This window comes from Carassius carassius, chromosome 12, assembly GCF_963082965.1.
Source record: "Carassius carassius chromosome 12, fCarCar2.1, whole genome shotgun sequence".
NCBI classification, from domain to species: domain Eukaryota; kingdom Metazoa; phylum Chordata; class Actinopteri; order Cypriniformes; family Cyprinidae; genus Carassius; species Carassius carassius.
Genome location: NC_081766.1, coordinates 33269508 through 33287261, shown reverse-complemented (window position 1 = coordinate 33287261; position 17754 = coordinate 33269508). Strand labels below are relative to the sequence as shown.

General features: G+C 39.7%; 1 protein-coding gene across 3 annotated transcripts in view; it reads right to left on the bottom strand.

The window, feature by feature from the left end:
- The window catches only part of LOC132155297 (adhesion G protein-coupled receptor L2-like), a 176205-nt gene that overhangs the window by 145275 nt on the left and 13176 nt on the right, over nt 1–17754 (bottom strand). For all 3 annotated transcript variants that reach the window (XM_059564175.1, XM_059564176.1, XM_059564177.1), the window contains exon 2: nt 10579–10772. In XM_059564175.1, the coding sequence (XP_059420158.1) occupies nt 10579–10654 (76 nt within the window). In that variant the 5' untranslated portion in view covers nt 10655–10772. The remainder of the gene's footprint in view (nt 1–10578; nt 10773–17754) is intronic.

The following is a 17754-nucleotide window of genomic DNA, read 5'->3' as shown; positions in this document are numbered from 1 at the left end:
TCAGGGACACGCTCGACGACAAGCTCCTTTATCATTACTAACAACGTCATGAAAAAATGTCTTGATCGGCTATACTTACAAATATCAACAAATGCATATTATAATAGAGGATGAGAATGATTTTTTTTACCCTGAGGATGAGAATGATTTTTTATATGTAAAGTTGTTTCTGAGCGCATCTGTAATGTTTAGGGTCAATTTGCATATAGATATTGTTAAAATGGGTGTCTCTACTGTCTACACAAATATAGTTCATGTATGCAATCATGCAAGGAATGTTAAATATAACAATATGGGATTATTTAACTTTGTAAATACCCAAAAATGCATCATTTACACAGTGTTTCTAGCAAGAAAAGTGTTCTTTTAAATCTGGAGGGTTTTGTCTCTCACATCAAAACCTCTAAAGAGGCGAGTTGAGCAGAAACAGCAGAAGTCGTCATACTCGGGTAAATTTCTATAGCGCTGAATGGAAGACTACCACAAATAAAGTTTGCATTCTCATTTGCTCAAATATAGCAAAAGGATAAAAAATAGAGAGAGACTGATAACGACGTTAACTACTAACATTGTTAACTACATTTTTGCAATTTGATGCAAAGGTAATATAATACAAAGTACAGTTTTATAATTTTAGATTTTGGCGGTACTGAAACTATTGTAATTGCTTGGAAGGAATAATTGGTAAAATTTAGCCTAAAGAGACTTTAACACTAAGCACAACTAATCAAGGCGAATTTACAACGCGTAGACATTATTGAATAAAACAAAAGATTCCTATCTAGCTATTCACAGCAGCCACGATCAATCGTACAGCAACAAAGAAAGATTTTTTCTGACCAGTGTATCGTTTTGTCATAGATCACTTATGCGCTCCACAAAAGGGCGAGATTGGTGGCTCTATACCACAGAAAGCGGTTTTGAAAACTGTGATTGTGTACACTGCTTTATTGCTGCAAAGACACGTTGTAAATAGAAACCACTGATGCTCCACCGATTACAAACACAATAACACGCTTTGCCAAATCTGTTTCGCCACTATCCTATTTTTACAGAGTGTGCTTTAGCTTTCGCTTAGAAGCGGAGCACCCACATAGAATTAGGCCTTGCTTTTTAACAGTATGTGTGTCTTGTGTCTTTCTCCGTGGTCAAAGACGATAGGATGATCATCCGAGTGGCGAGTTGCGCCACTTAGTGTGCAGGTGTAAAATGCATTCTCGGTCAGCGACACCTGTAGCGCAGTATTGGGTTTGAATCAGCGTTCACCCCACAAAATAACCCAAATTGGGTTGTTTTTAGCCCAGTGTTGGTTGTGCATTTGCAAATAGTTTTTTGCGAATATGAATTAGGTTATGAGATGGGAAGGACAACACTGAGGTGAATTGAACCGTGCTGAAACTCATTTCATGACACTTGAATTTTGTGCTGTTATCTGACCTCTTGCATAATGCATTGCAGTGATTAGATGGAAATGAAGAATGTGAACACACTCTCCTACCAACAACAACTCTTTATCCATATACCTCATGCAGTGGTGTGATGTAACAAATAATAATAATAATACTTAAGCATTTTTTTGGGGAGAATATGTACTTCTACTTATTTTAATTTATTTTACTCACTATATTTCCTAATTAAAATGTATACTTTTACTCCGATACAATTCCCTGTAGCATATTCGTTACTTACTACTAAATAAGGTCGGAAGAACACAGACTACAATGAAACAGGTTTTACGAATCAGTGTTCTGGTGCTTGCAATGTAAGACTCCTAAAAACATTAAATCAACTTTGCACATGTGATACATGATACTTAGTTTAGATGCCTACTTTTGATGTATGAAAATGTTCGAAATAGCACTGTTCTGTGCTGCTGAGCGACACACAGGATGGTGTTTCAGGATGAATCAGTTTTTTGAACAAATGATTCAGTGATTCATTAAAACAGTCAGATGTTTCATCAATCTTTTGAATGAATTGGTTTAATCTCAATAACTTGCAGTCAATGATCTGAAGCACTTCTTCAAGCAATGGGCTCTTTTCTTAAGTGCGTCCTTTCAGAAGCCAATGTCTCCTTAGTCATTTTTTGTTTGGTCTGTCATATTGGAATATAAAAATATGGCAGGGCTCTTTTCAACTCTGCCAGAGAAGGACATCATGCTGTGAGAAATCAGGAAAGGATTTTGCTGAAGCTTACAGTGATATGATACACTGTCCAGGAAGGAGCTCGTGTACGGTTTGAGATCCAGCTTTGATTTGCTGACATTTAGCTCATAATCTTTCTCTCTGTCTGTCATAAAAACAGACTAACAATGGCCTCACAATGTCAAAATGAAGACTCATTTAGCCACAAAATCATCTGAAACAAATCTCTGCTTCCGAGGACAAAGAATTACACGGTAAAAATACATCTTCAAAGTTGCATATAAAGTTCAACATTCAAATTCAAAATATCATGTTTAATTCAATGTGCTACTTGATGTTTCTTTGCAATTAGTGAAATTAGCAATTTCTGAGTGAAAATTGTTTCTACACAGTTTTTTTTCAATGTACTGCCCTGATATTATGACGGTAGCACTTTATTTTACAGTGTTTACCCATGTACACACTATGTACTTATTATAGTAATTACAACAACTACGTAATAACTAGGTACTAACCCTAAATCTAACCCTACTCCATGTAGTTACCTTGTATTACCAAAACTTTCTTAGATTAATACACTGTAAGTACACTATAAGTACATGTAAGTACACGTACTGTTAAATAAAGTGCAACCATTATGACTGAGAGGTTGAGAGAGATTGAGTCGATCCATGTTCAAATAAAAATGTTATTACTAAGAGTTTAAGTAGAGAGCTTTACTTATTTAGCATTAAAATCAATTCAAATACAGAGATGCAACCTAGAGTTATTTTCTGTAAATAAAGGCAAAAATAAAAGCTAAATGTGACAGTTCGGTGGGTTTATGTGACATTTGTGAAGTTTATTTAAATTAAAAGCTGTTATAAATGTGATAGTTTTGTAAAAGTTAATAAATGATTAAAAAAAGCACTAGTCTAAAATATACACTAATTAAGTGTTAAAATTATGGTTTTCAAAATATTATGCTGACTGGCTATAATTACTCATTTGCTCCTTGAAAACTGAAAAAAGGAAAATCTATTTAGTAGTGGCATTAGTATCAATAATACTCGAATATTCAATGTGTATTCCATCTTTATGATCACAAACTGTATTGTTAGGTGTGATTAATTCACAAATAATCCTGATTAATGTATTATAGTGATGCAACGACGCGTCGACGTCATCGATTACGTCGACTACAAAAATACGTTGACGTGCGTGAAATGCGTCGACACGTCACACTGTTTACATCTCGCGTAATGGCATACTGGGAATGGAGAAAGATGCATTCTATCACAAAAACAGAGACCACTGTTATCAAAAGTATGGGAATACTTCAAACAGAGGCAAATAAAAAAAAAATTTTATTTGTTCCCTTTGTAAAACCGATATGGTGTACCACGGCAGCACAACTGCGATGCACGAGCACCTCCGAGGAAAACATCCTGGCGCTCTCTGGTGTTACGGTTTAACTGGTTACCGTGTGATCTGGTGACCAACTTCCTGGTTCAGGTCTCTGCTGCAGATAGCGGCTGAAGTAAGGATAAAATAAAAAATAAAGTAAGTCTGTGTTTGCGCGGGTTTCGAACACGCGTTAGGGGCGTTCACATATCACGCCTAAAAACGCGTGGAAAACGCTAGTCGTGCCGCTTTCTCCTTCTTTCCAAAGCGCTCGGGCAGCTGCGCCCCTGGATGTCTGCCGTTGCTAAGCAACCATGACGTGCTCTCTCCATGAAGACGCAGAAATTTCAGCAAAGCATTTGCAGCACTAAAAATTGCTTGCAGTAGCTCTGCTACTAAATTTATTTCAAAATGGCAATCCATATACAACTATGATCAGCTGTTCCTTTCATCTTGACTGAGCTTTTAACGTTGTTACGGGAAAGGATGAAGCTGATTGGTTAGTTCTTGTCACATGACCCGCGGTGCGCTTGCGGCATTCTGAAAAGTTGAGATGTTTTTAACTCGATGCGGTACGGACGCGTAGCTCTAATGTATTATATTAATAAACTAAATGACCTTTCGGAGGTAAAGCTGGTTTTTCCAGCCGAGATCTGAATCATAATCAAGCATAGATTCATAACCCTCAAAGGATTACAGCAGTAATCCATAATAATGCACATCATAACACAGAGGAAGAATTCACAATTACTGGACGTGTTCCAGGAAATGAGATGGCTTTAAAACTAATTGTTCAAGCTTACTCTAGTTAAACTGAGTCAGTTCGATAAGTAGCCCAAATTACGTGCAAACTTTTAAAATGATCCCTTATCTTTCAAAATGATGTGGAAAGCTGTCTGACTTCATAGAAAGTCTATTTAAGAGAGACAGATTTAGCCCTTACTGGCAGTAACCTCATGTCTTTCCACTCAAAACACAACCCGTTCACTCACGCTGCTGACGAACACCTTCAACACATTTACCCAGCTCTACTAACTCACATTTCCATTCTGCAGAATTGTATCAAATAAATAAAAACATACTTAGGATACATATAATTAACCCTCAATGCATTTGGGTCTGTTGCAACCCAGAGGAGACTTCTAATAAATGCAAAGGTTTTATTAAAGGAACAAAACTTAAACTCAAGACCCTCAAATATAAATAAATAAACTTAAAAATGTTGTTTATTTGTAGTTTAGCTATTTATTTACTTTTATTTCTCACCGTGAATGTAGCTGTGGTAGCTGACATGGCATGAAATTATCAACGAACAAATATCTTTACTGCTAAGATATGGCCATTCAAAACAGCTTACAAGTTTAGAAATTGTATGTGAAGGTAAATTAGTGTCAAAAATTCTTCTAAAATATATTAAGGCTTTTTTTTTTTTTTTTTTAGGATCAGCATGTTAATGCATGCCTATTGATGATACACTGCAGCATGAAAAACCAATCACTTTTTTCATCTAAAAGTGAAAGTTTATGCAAGATTAAATGAATTTATTTTGAGTAATATTGATGTCATTTTGATGTTGCTTTGCTAGAAATAAATATTTAGGTTTAATACATTTAGGGCAAACATGATTTTTACATTTAAAGGAATTTCATTCATTCCAATAATGATATGCGTACAGACATACACGTACCTCATAGTTTTTTACTTTTTTTTGGACTTTTTTAAAAAGTAAATATATGGCAACATACACACTACAGATAAATTGATTAATTCATGGGAGAGACAATAGCATTCTACAAGCAAATTAACTCATGAAAAATTCAGGTAGTAACAACCACATTTACCCAAAAATCTACACAGTGTGTGCGGAACCGTACTGGCTTTTAATGACGTATTTAACACACATCGGGCATGTGTCTCTCCTTTGTATGTGCATTGAAAGAAAATCACAAAAAGAGGTACAAATTAAAATTAATAGTTAAAAACTTAATAATATTAAAAATAATGGGTGTACTGAGTCTTTGGTTGGGAAAATAATGGTCAGTGTTGGGGGTAGTAACACATTACAAGTAACGCAAGTTACGTAATCAGATAACTTTTCAAGTAACTAGTAAAGTAACACATTGTTTTTTAATTTACAAGAGAATATCTGTTTAATCTCATTCTATAAACCAATGTCTTTGCTTCTGAGCTTCGATGATCCACTTAAACCATACTAATAACATAAAATTATTCTAGACAAACATTTGTGTCTTTTTTTATTGCTGAAGTGTGTTTACTTTCCCTTCAGTCTGAGGCTTATTCATTTCACTTTTGGTGTAAAAAGACTTATATTTGCCAAAAAATTTACTTTTTTATTTTAAAAATAAACAAGCAAGCCCTGTCCAGGTTTAAAAAGTAAGGCAAAAGTAACACAATATTGTAATATTGCATTACGTTTAAAAGTAACTATCCCCAACACTGATAATGCTACATATCAAAAGAGCAAGGAAAACTTGATTTCTCATGTCATGACCCTTTATGATTACTCTTTACCATAGTAAAAAGCTGTGGTCATAATTTTGCCATTTTGTCTACTTGCATACTGAACAGATAAATCAAACGCACACTCAGTTGGGGTTAATGGTGTGGAACATTTAGTAAAAAATTGCTGTTCTTTTTAAGCATCTCATCTTTCCAGAAGTCATTCCGAACACAAGAAACTCACAGAAATATGCGCCTCGCTGCTCAAAGATGAATGCCAGATGAAAGCAAACAGAGATGTACAAAGATCTGAGTGCAGATCCAAACCTCCCAATTCCCAAAGTTATAAAAGATAAACCAAAATCAAAACATAAAAATTGATTATGTGTCAGCTGATCAAAAGCTGGCGCTTTTAAGGGAAAAGAAAAACTCTGCTGAACTCTTCAAGAAAAAATAAAAAAATCCTCCAACTGCCAAAAGCAGAAGTAGTTAGTAGTCATGCAATACATTAGCTGCGACATGCAATACATTTCATGTAGAATCAACGTAAATTAATTTACAAGGACACATTAAAATCCGGATCATAAAAGCAAATACGTGTTGTTCTGAGAAATATTCTTTCTGGCCAGCTTTTGTGGCTGGAGATATGGCTTTTCTAGTTCCATGGCTGACTGAAATTGAGGCAAAGCTGTGTTTCAGATGGATGAATCATATCTCTGGTGTGCTTGAGGACATTTTTCCCATGGCAATGCACTGATAATTCAAAATAGACGTGTCACATATTCATGCTTCAGACATGAGCTACTAAACGCTAAAACACAACAAAAGACAAGCGCAGCAGGAAACCATTTCACACACAATCAGCCTCACCAAATCAGACTCATCAGGACTGTTATTCCACTGGACAACACAGTTAACACTTGTTTTAGTTTTTTGCATACTGTCTCTGAGTTTGTCAAATCAGGAAATCCATTGAATTGTGTCAATTGCAATGCAAACATCAATGCACACTGGATTCTGTAGCTTTTCATTTTTGGCTTTGCCAGTTTTATTCATAATATAGTACAGCAAAATAGAGTAAGAGGAGGAAATGATGGGGAGAAAGGGGGACAACTGGATCACAAAATGCCAAGAGACACATTTTTGGGGCGATTTCACCTGAAAATCAAAAGAAAAACACCACATTGGTTGCATCCAAATATGCATACTTCCCTACTATATAGTAGGCATGAAAAAGCACAGCATTCATAAAACAGTATGCAAGATACTGAACTGCCCATAAAAAAAGAAAGTAATCATGTCTTGAATATTGGATATATATGTATACACACATTCATTTTTCCAACGTAATTACGTAATGCGTGAAGTCATGGATGACGATGCAAGACGAGCATTTCTGGTTTAAAAGTATATAATAATTATTTTTATTTTTTTGTAAAATGACTGATCATTTCACTAGATTATTCCTTATTCCTCGGCTGGGATCCTGTAGAGCCCTTTGAAACTGCACTGAAACTGCAATTTGGACCTTCAATCCATTGACTCCCATTGAAGTCCATTATATGGAAGACATGGGGTTGAGTAAATTACTCTGGGGTGAACTAATCATTTTACTGATGTGTGAGTGCATGCACAAACACAAACACAGATCGGAAATCGCACAGAGCACAAACAGAAACATCCAGGAGCACAGAAACTTCTCGTCAACGCTGCCAAGTGACTTTTATCAATAAAATAGCTTCAATACTGAATCACTACATTATATTTCTCAGCAGCAAGGGGGTAAAATCAACTAAAGTAACTAAAATCACAGTTTGTAGAGACAGCCACATTGATGCAGGTAACTCACACACAACTTTCATCTCTCTCTCTCAAAATGGCCATATTTCAGAAAAAAAAGAAAAAACTGAGTATTTATTATCACTGGATATAGTTGTCAGCCATTTAAAATTTCTTTCATAAACAGTTGACTTTGCACTGAAAGTCATTCTCGCTGTGACCAGCCTAATTAAACATTACCCGTTTAAACCTTTATGTTATCCTAAAAAACAGCGCCCGGCGTAATGGAGTGCAGCAGATCAGTGCAAGACTTTCAGATATTGGATAGTCTGCCCATTAATAGTTATTGGGGGGGGGGGACTTATTCTCCTCAGTGTCTATGATTGTTACAGCCCTAATATCTAAGGGAAACTTTACTATCCCATCAGGCCATGGGAGAGGATTTGTGAAGGACAGTAAAGTGATGCAACTGATGCATGTAGATCACTGCAATGTCAACATGAGGAATGTAGTACAGCCGGATCATTCAACAACGAACATACAACCCGAATTCCGGAAAAGTTGGGACGTTTTTTAAATTTTAATAAAATGAAAACTAAAAGACTTTCAAATCACATGAGCCAATATTTTATTCACAATAGAACATAGATAACATAGCAAATGTTTAAACTGAGAAAGTTTACAATTTTATGCACAAAATGAGCTCATTTCAATTTTGATTTCTGCTACAGGTCTCAAAATAGTTGGGACGGGGCATGTTTACCATGGTGTAGCATCTCCTTTTCTTTTCAAAACAGTTTGAAGACGTCTGGGCATTGAGGCTATGAGTTGCTGGAGTTTTGCTGTTGGAATTTGGTCCCATTCTTGCCTTATATAGATTTCGAGCTGCTGAAGAGTTCGTGGTGGTCTTTGACGTATTTTTCGTTTAATGATGCGCCAAATGTTCTCTATAGGTGAAAGATCTGGACTGCAGGCAGGCCAGGTTAGCACCCAGACTCTTCTACGACGAAGCCATGCTGTTGTTATAGCTGCAGTATGTGGTTTTGCATTGTCCTGCTGAAATAAACAAGGCCTTCTCTGAAATAGACGTTGTTTGGAGGGAAGCATATGTTGCTCTAAAACCTTTATATACCTTTCAGCATTCACAGAGCCTTCCAAAACATCCAAGCTGCCCATACCGTATGCACTTATGCACCCCCATACCATCAGAGATGCTGGCTTTTGAACTGAACGCTGATAACATGCTGGAAGGTCTCCCTCCTCTTTAGCCCGGAGGACACGGCGTCCGTGATTTCCAACAAGAATGTCAAATTTGGACTCGTCTGACCATAAAACACTATTCCACTTTGAAATAGTCCATTGTAAATGAGCCTTGGCCCACAGGACACGACGGCGCTTCTGGACCATGTTCACATATGGCTTCCTTTTTGCATGATAGAGCTTTAGTTGGCATCTGCTGATGGCACGGCGGATTGTGTTTACCGACAATGGTTTCTGAAAGTATTCCTGGGCCCATTTAGTAATGTCATTGACACAATCATGCAGATGAGTGATGCAGTGTCATCTGAGAGCCCGAAGACCACGGGCATCCAATAAAGGTCTCCGGCCTTGTCCCTTACGCACAGAGATTTCTCCAGTTTCTCTGAATCTTTTGATGATGTTATGCACTGTAGATGATGAGATTTGCAAAGCCTTTGCAATTTGACGTTGAGGAACATTGTTTTTAAAGTTTTCCACAATTTTTTTACGCAGTCTTTCACAGATTGGAGAGCCTCTGCCCATCTTTACTTCTGAGAGACTCTGCTTCTCTAAGACAAAGCTTTTATAGCTAATCATGTTACAGACCTGATATCAATTAACTTAATTAATCACTAGATGTTCTCCCATCTGAATCTTTTCAAAACTGCTTGCTTTTTTAGCCATTTGTTGCCCCCGTGCCAACTTTTTTGAGACCTGTAGCAGGCATAAAATTTTAAATGAGCTAATTAAGTGGATAAAAGTGTAAAATTTCTCAGTTTAAACATTTGCTATGTTATCTATGTTCTATTGTGAATAAAATATTGGCTCATGTGATTTGAACTTCCTTTAGTTTTCATTTTATTAAAATTTAAAAAACGTCCCAACTTTTCCGGAATTCGGGTTGTACTTTTAACAGTCAAAAAGTAATTACTTATTCAAAAGAGAGTATGCCATTGTTTTTTGTTTTGTTATTTATTAAATTCTGTAGAGCAAATACACACCTGATGTATTCCTTAAAAATGTACTTGACAAGTTATTTTTATTACACTAAGAACTGTTTTCAAAGTAAAACAAGATACAGAGGCACTAATAACTTCACTTATCCCTTACGGAAAACACATTTTTGTTAAATGTATTTTCTGTCTTTGATTTCTTTCAGTGAAACATGACTTGACCTACACTGCAAAATTAATTATTTACATCATGTTCAAACCTCGCTGTAATAATGAGAGGATCTGCGAGAGCACAGATCTCTGAGTATTGAATGAATTCTAACTTAGATTGGCAATTGAGTTCATGCACTCAACAAACATGTCTACAATTTCAGGATCGACTAAGCAGGACTATGAAATACACATAGAATCAAAGCAGAACAAATTCAATTTGCAGAATAACACCAAACACACCAATATGTCAAACAGATGAACTTGACATTGTCATTGATCCGAACTAACATGAGCTAAATAATGAGCTGTTTTACAGCAGAAAAGAAAAGTGTTCCACATCCACTGAACACAGTTGTACAATAGCTCTAAAAATGTCACTGTCAGACATCATTACAGAGGGTCTTACCTTCTGAAGTTTGGATAAAAATCACAGCTAGCACAAGCCCATGCACCAGGGGACGTTTCCACAGTGAAGTAGCCATTCTGGTTATTCGAGAGTGTCTCCAGATGCTGCACAATAGTTCAGATTGTAAAGAGGAATGCAGGCCACACAGACATCAGCAATCTGCTGCTCTCCACCTTTCACCAGTCATGCTCCATCTGAAAGCACATTAAAGACTAAATAATTAGTACTGTGAATTGGGATCCCCAAAACAGAAAACATATCACTCTGAACATCAAGTTGTAAAATCTCAAAACACTGAGTAGCTAGGTGTTTAATCAGACTGATGCATTGACAATTGGATTTAGGGCTTAAAAGAGCTTGTGACTAAACCTCGTAACGCCATCGGATCCTCAGATTGGAGACCGATCTCTGGTTATTTATATGCAAGGGTCAATGAAGAACTGATGTTTGAACAAGTACAGTGTTTTTTTTCCTCCAGAAACACTGTCTGTAAGTGTAAAGGCTATTTTGATTTATTTTGTGTGTGTGCGTTTGAAGAGCGGCGGCAACGTCTTAGCATTTAGGTGTAGCTAATATACTCTACTGTGCTTTGGGTGTATTGTGCATAGCACTTCATCTTTTATTTCATGAGATTTTGGCCAAAATGTGCGATAACATTTTGATAGTCCACTTCAGACATCCTACTAACAGGTAGTAACTTTGCATATACATGTCCACTAGTAGTTAGTAGAGTATTAGTAGACTGTTTGATTAATATCTTCTAACACTTTGTCAACTTATACTAACCCTAAACCCTATACCCTAAAAGTCTACTCTAAGCGTTAGTAGACATGTAGTTGCAAATAATGAGATTTAGTTGATATGTAGATGACATGTAGTTACAATAAGATATTAAGATATTAATATTATAATGGCACATACAAGTGTCTGATGATCACATATAAAGCCACAATACCAACTCTGATGACGTGGTGTTTAATTATTTAAGAGAAAAAAAGGTTTTACATTTCCTGAAAGTGGTAGTGGTTTTACACTACGGCTTCCACCCGATAGAAAGGATATGTAAATTTGTTGTTTTATCATCACCAACAACACAAAGCTACCTATCACCTTGTGTTCATACCGGACTTCAACTCAAGTTTCACATTAAATAGGAGTACTACTTTTAATGCAACATCCAGTTTTAATATGCCATTTGAAGCGATGCATGTTTGTGCAATTTTGCTGTGTATTTCAGTGCTTAGTGGGATTTTTTTGTTTTCACTTATCAAGACTGTGCTGTGCCTAAGTATAATATATATCAATTTTTATGTTATGAATATTTACTGATTGATTTTGTAGAGAGGGGTCAAAATGTAAATTTTGAGCCAAATTACAGGGGGGTAAAAATGTCTTCAAAAAGATGGCAGCATCATTATGTCATTTTTACTTACAGATTAGTAGATTTATAAGTAAAATATGTTGGCTTTATCAATCTTTGATGCATTATATGCAAGTGGTGAACCTTTGCAAATGGGGAAAAGGCTCTTTTCATGTTTTTTCTCCAAAGTTTGGATGCCTGTAACTCAAGAAGTATTATATCTTAATGACATTTTAGATTTTGGTTAATCAGAATCATAATTAGAAAGAGCTTTATTGCCAGGTGTGTTTTCACTCAAGGAATTCATCTTGATGACAGAAGCTTCTGGTGCAGAAAGTAGATATAAACTTTTAACAAACTTTCCTTTTGGCATCTTCATTTTGAAGCCCTTGTATGGTTCAGTTCCTGAGATATCTGGATCTTTGCATACAAATGATACTTATTTTATTTTAAAAAGGAGTGTCTGAAGAACAAATAATGTTGAAATCAGAAATTCCACTGAACATACCTGTTTGAATGCAAGAATTAGTATTTTTCCAAAGTTTGCATCCATGTTAGTATTAAATATCCTTTTAGATTCTGGTTTTCTAATAAACTTTTCTTTTGAAATATTCATTTTCAAGGCCTTACACGAGTTCCAGAGATAAGTTGATCTCAATGCGTCTCCGTGTTAAGATTGTTGAATATTACCCATTTTCAGTGGTCAAAAACCAAATGTTGGTCACTCTGCATACAGCTGATGCTTATTGTAACTAAAGGACAATATCAGAAAAATGTATTTTGAAACTAGGATTGTAGCTCGTTTCCCTCTATGCATATGAATTTGTTTACACATTTACTATCAGCTAATACTTTATTTTGATGGTCCAACAACACACATCCTACTGCCTAGAAGTAACTTTGCAAGTGCATGTCAACTTATACTATAATGAGAGTTAGTTGGCATGTCTGCAGAGACGAGACGGCACAAATCGAATCATAACCACCTAACGTGTCCGACCCTTTGAATCAGTCACAGAATATTCTGCTTTAAAGCACTTTGGAAGAGATCAAACATCTGAAGCAGTCTCTGCATTATAAACATCACTGACGAGAAGAGCTAAACCACTCATCATAACCATTACTACAAATGAGATGAAGTAACAGTTTTACATCAGATCTAAAGAGGGAATCTATTAGACTCATTTTAATACAACTGTGGCTGTCACAAGCCATCAAATACAGCCAAATGTAAATGAAATGCTACTGGATATTTAAAAAAAGGAACAAGATCTCCAGTCCCACCCTGACTTCTTGTTTCAGTTGGAAACACATTGAGAAAAACTGCATTCATCAAGCCACTTCACGAACGAGCATTAGATGACTGCAAGGATTAATCTACATGTTAAATCTGGAGTCGGAGCAAAATTGAATAAGAATTATTAGCTGTCAAAAATCAATATGACTTACATAAAAACTGTGCATCCCTCACTTTGTCAACAAATTCAGCAAAAGCTTGTTTTCTTTACGCAAGATGAAAGCAGCCATCTCATAACGATTAAAATGTGAGAGAAAGGCTGGGAGAGTGAAAATCAATGGCAATTACAAGACAGATTTTTGAACAAAAATGAGCACAAATTTGCAAAACTCACAGCCATAGGACTAGGTTTTTTAGAAGTAAAGGTTGTATTATAGAAATACAGAATCATGTCTTCTCTGCACGTTTCAAAAGAAGTTTTTAAGGCTGAATAGATTTGATGTAAGACACAGTAAAAGCAGTATTATTGTGAAATGTTATTACAATGTAAAACAGCTGTTTTCTGTGTGAATCTGTGTTAAAGTGTAATTTATTTCTGTGATGCTCGGCTGTATTTTCAGCATCATTCCTCCAGTCTTCAGTGTCACATGATCTTCAGAAATCATGAAATTATGATGATTTACTGCTCAAGAAACATTTCTGATTATTATCAGTGTTGAACACAGTTGTGCTGCTCAATATTTTAGTGGAAACTGTGGTGCACTGCTATTCAAAGGTTTGGGATAAGTAAGACTAAAAATAATAACACTTTCACTCAACAAGGACACATTAAATTGAACAAAAGGGACAAAAAGGACATTTCAAATGTTACAAAAGATTGATACTTTTCTTTAAACATTTCTATCTGTCAAAGAATTCTGAAAAAAAAAGTTTCCTCAAAAATATTAAGCAGTGAAAAAAAATGTTTTACCGCTGATTATAAGAACGCAGCATTATTAATAATTAAGCATCAATAAGTATTAGAATGATTTCTAAAGGATCATGTGACACTGGACACTGAAGTAATGATGCTCTCCATCACACACACACACACACACACATATACAAGTTATTTTAACACTGCAGAAGAGACTTCAATCTTAATTATTACAAACTGTTTTACCAATGTTCTGTTGAACTTGGACTGATCTTACTGTCGGCCTCCTGTTCATAATACTGTCACAGTGTCTGGGTTGTGTTCCCTGGGTTTCCACTAGATTTCCTCCTTTCCCACGGTGTCTGTCACTTTATGAACTGTCTGTTCCCTTATTTGGTCATTTTCCTCCTTGTTTGGGTTAATTGATTAGTCCCCACCTGTCTCCAGTTCCCTCATTACCTTCTGTGTATTTATACCTGGTCTGTCTGAGTATGTGTCACGGAGTCCTTGTTTAATGTTTGAAACTCATGTCCGTCAGCTCTTGTCCTTGCCTTGTGTTCGTGTCTTGTTTATGTTTGAATTTGGATATTCTGGTTTTGACCCTGCCTGGACTGTTTACCCTTTAATAAATGACTTACCTGCGATTGGTTCCTTCTCCTGTGTTTTCTGTAACACCGATCGTGACAGAAGGACTCTGTCACAGTAGGAACCAGCGGTATGTCATTTTTCCGTTCCCCAGCCAAGATGGCGGAGCGGCGAACCAAGTACCTTCGGTTGATCGCCCTCCGCCAAGAGGGCAATGAAGTGGGTGCCATGGCTCAGGTGTTCTGGTCCCTGGCCGAGGGCATGGGCTATAACGATGCGGCCCTCAAGGACTATTTCAATGGCGGGCTGGATGATCCAGTGTCTCAGGAGGAGATGGCGCAGTTAGAGACACTGGAATTCTGGGAATTCGTGTGCTACCTGCAGCATCGGCTTCGGTGGGATGCCCCAGCCACTTCTGTCTCTTCCGGCGGGGTGGTCGTCAGCCCAGCACCACTGCCCAGGATGGCAACCAGCCAAGCGCCACAACCCAAGATGGCCGCCAGTCCAGCACCACTGCCCAGGATGGCTACCAGCCAAGCGCCACAAACCAAGATGGCCGCCAGTCCAGCACCACTGCCCAGGATGGCTACCAGCCAAGCGCCACAGCACAAGATGGCCGCTAACCCAGCGCCAATGCCAAATTGGCCACCGTTCCAGCGCCACAGCCCAAGATGGCCGCCAGCCCAGCACCAATGCCCAAATTGGCCACCGGTTCAGCGCCACAGCCCAAGATGGCCGTCAGCCTAGCGCCACAGCACAAGATGGCCGCTAACCCAGCGCCAATGCCCAGATTGGCCACCGGTCCGGCGCCACAGTACAAGATGGCCGCCAGCCCAGCGCCAATGCCCAAATTGGCCACCGGATCAGCGCCACAGCCCAAGATGGCCGTCAGCCTAGCGCCACAGCACAAGATGGCCGTCAGTCCAGCGCCACAGCACAAGATGGCCGTCAGTCCACCGCCACAGCACAAGATGGCCGCTAGCCCAGCGCCAATGCCCAAATTGGCCACCGGTCCAGCGCCACAGTACAAGATGGCCGCCAGCCCAGCACCACAGTACAAGAGGGCCGCCTGTCCAGAGTCATGGCCCAAGATGGCTGCTTGCCCAGCGCCGCTGCACAGGATGAGAGTCTCAGTTGACCCTCCGGAGTCGAGTCAGGTTCCAGTTGACCCTCCGGAGTCGAGTCAGGTGCCAGTTGACCCTCCGGAGTCGAGTCAGGTGCCAGTTGACTCTCCGGAGTCGAGCCAGGAGCCAGTGAACTCTCCAGAGTCGAGTCAGGTGCCAGTGAACTCTCCAGAGTCGAGTCAGGTGCCAGTGAACTCTCCAGAGTCGAGTCAGGTGCCAGTGAACTCTCCAGAGTCGAGTCAGGTGCCAGTGAACTCTCCAGAGTCAGGGCTAGTCACCGCTGATCCTCCAGAGTCAGGGCTAGTCACCGCTGATCCTCCAGAGTCAGGGCTAGTCACCGCTGATCCTCCAGAGTCAGGGCTAGTCACCGCTGATTCTCCAGAGTCAGGGCTAGTCACCGCTGACCCTCCAGAGTCAGGGCTAGTCACCGCTGACCCTCCAGAGTCAGGGCTAGTCACCGCTGACCCTCCAGAGTCAGGGCTAGTCACCGCTGACCCTCCAGAGTCAGGGCTAGTCACCGCTGACCCTCCAGAGTCAGGGCTAGTCACCGCTGACCCTCCAGAGTCAGGGCTAGTCACCGGTGATCTTCAAGGACTGAGTCAAGTCACCGGTGATCTTCAAGGACTGAGTCAAGTCACCGGTGATCTTCAAGGACTGAGTCAAGTCACCGGTTATCTTCAAGAACAAAGGCAAGTCACCGGTGATCTTCATGAACAAAGGCAAGTCACCTCTGATCTTCATGAGCAAATGCAAGTCACCAATGATCTTCATGAGCAGTGTCAGGCCAGCACCAATCTTCTGGGCAAATGCAAGTCACCAATGATCTTCATGAGCAGTGTCAGGCCAGCACCAATCTTCTGGAGTCCAGTAAGGACACCAGGGAATTACCAGAGTTTTGTCGTCCCGTTGGTCCAGCCGCATTGAGGTCTGCTCCGCCTTGGGGGGCTCTGGTCCTGACCACATGGCTGTGGTGGTCTTCTGCTCCGCCCTGGGGGCCTTCTGCCCTGACCACACGGCTGTGGGGGTCTTCCGCTCCGCCCTGGAGGACTCTGGCTTCGTCCACAAGGACGTGGTGGTCTTCTGCTCCGCCCTGGGGGGCTTCCGTCCTGACCACACGGTTGTGGTGGTCTTCTGCTCCTCCCTGGGGGGCTTCCATCCTGACCACACGGTTGTGGTGGTCTTCTGCTCCGCCCTGGAGGGTTCCGCCTTGACCACAGGGGTGGGGTGGTCCTCTGCTCCGCTCTGGAGGGCTTGTGCCCTGACCCCACGGTTGTGGTGGTCTTCTGTTCCGCCCCCGCCACGTGATGTCCTTATGGACTTATTTTTTGTGTTTCTTGTTTTCTGTTGTGTTTTCTGTCGGTTCCCCTCTGTCAGTCTGGCCCTCCGTCCCTCCTCCTGGACCTCCTCCGGTCCTCCTCCCTCCTGGTCTCCCTGTTTTGTGTTTACACTTCTGGTGTCTGTTTCCCATGTTTCCTTTCTGGCCCTCCGTCCCTCCCCCTGAGCCTCCACCTGTCCGCCTCCCTCCTGGTCTCTGTTTTGTGTCATGTCGAGGAGCGTCTGGGAGCCGCTCCGTAGAGGGGGGGTACTGTCACAGTGTCTGGGTTGTGTTCCCTGGGTTTCCACTAGATTTCCTCCTTTCCCACGGTGTCTGTCACTTTATGAACTTTCTGTTCCCTTATTTGGTCACCTTCCTCCTTGTTTCGGTTAATTGATTAGTCCCCACCTGTCTCCAGTTCCCTCATTACCTTCTGTGTATTTATACCCGGTCTGTCTGAGTATGTGTCATGGAGTCCTTGTTTAATGTTTGAAACTCATGTCCGTCGGCTCTTGTCCTTGCCTTGTGTTCGTGTCTTGTTTATGTTTGAATTTGGATATTCTGGTTTTGACCCTGCCTGGACAGTTTACCCTTTAAAATGACTTACCTGTGATTGGTTCCTTCTCCTGTGTTTTCTGT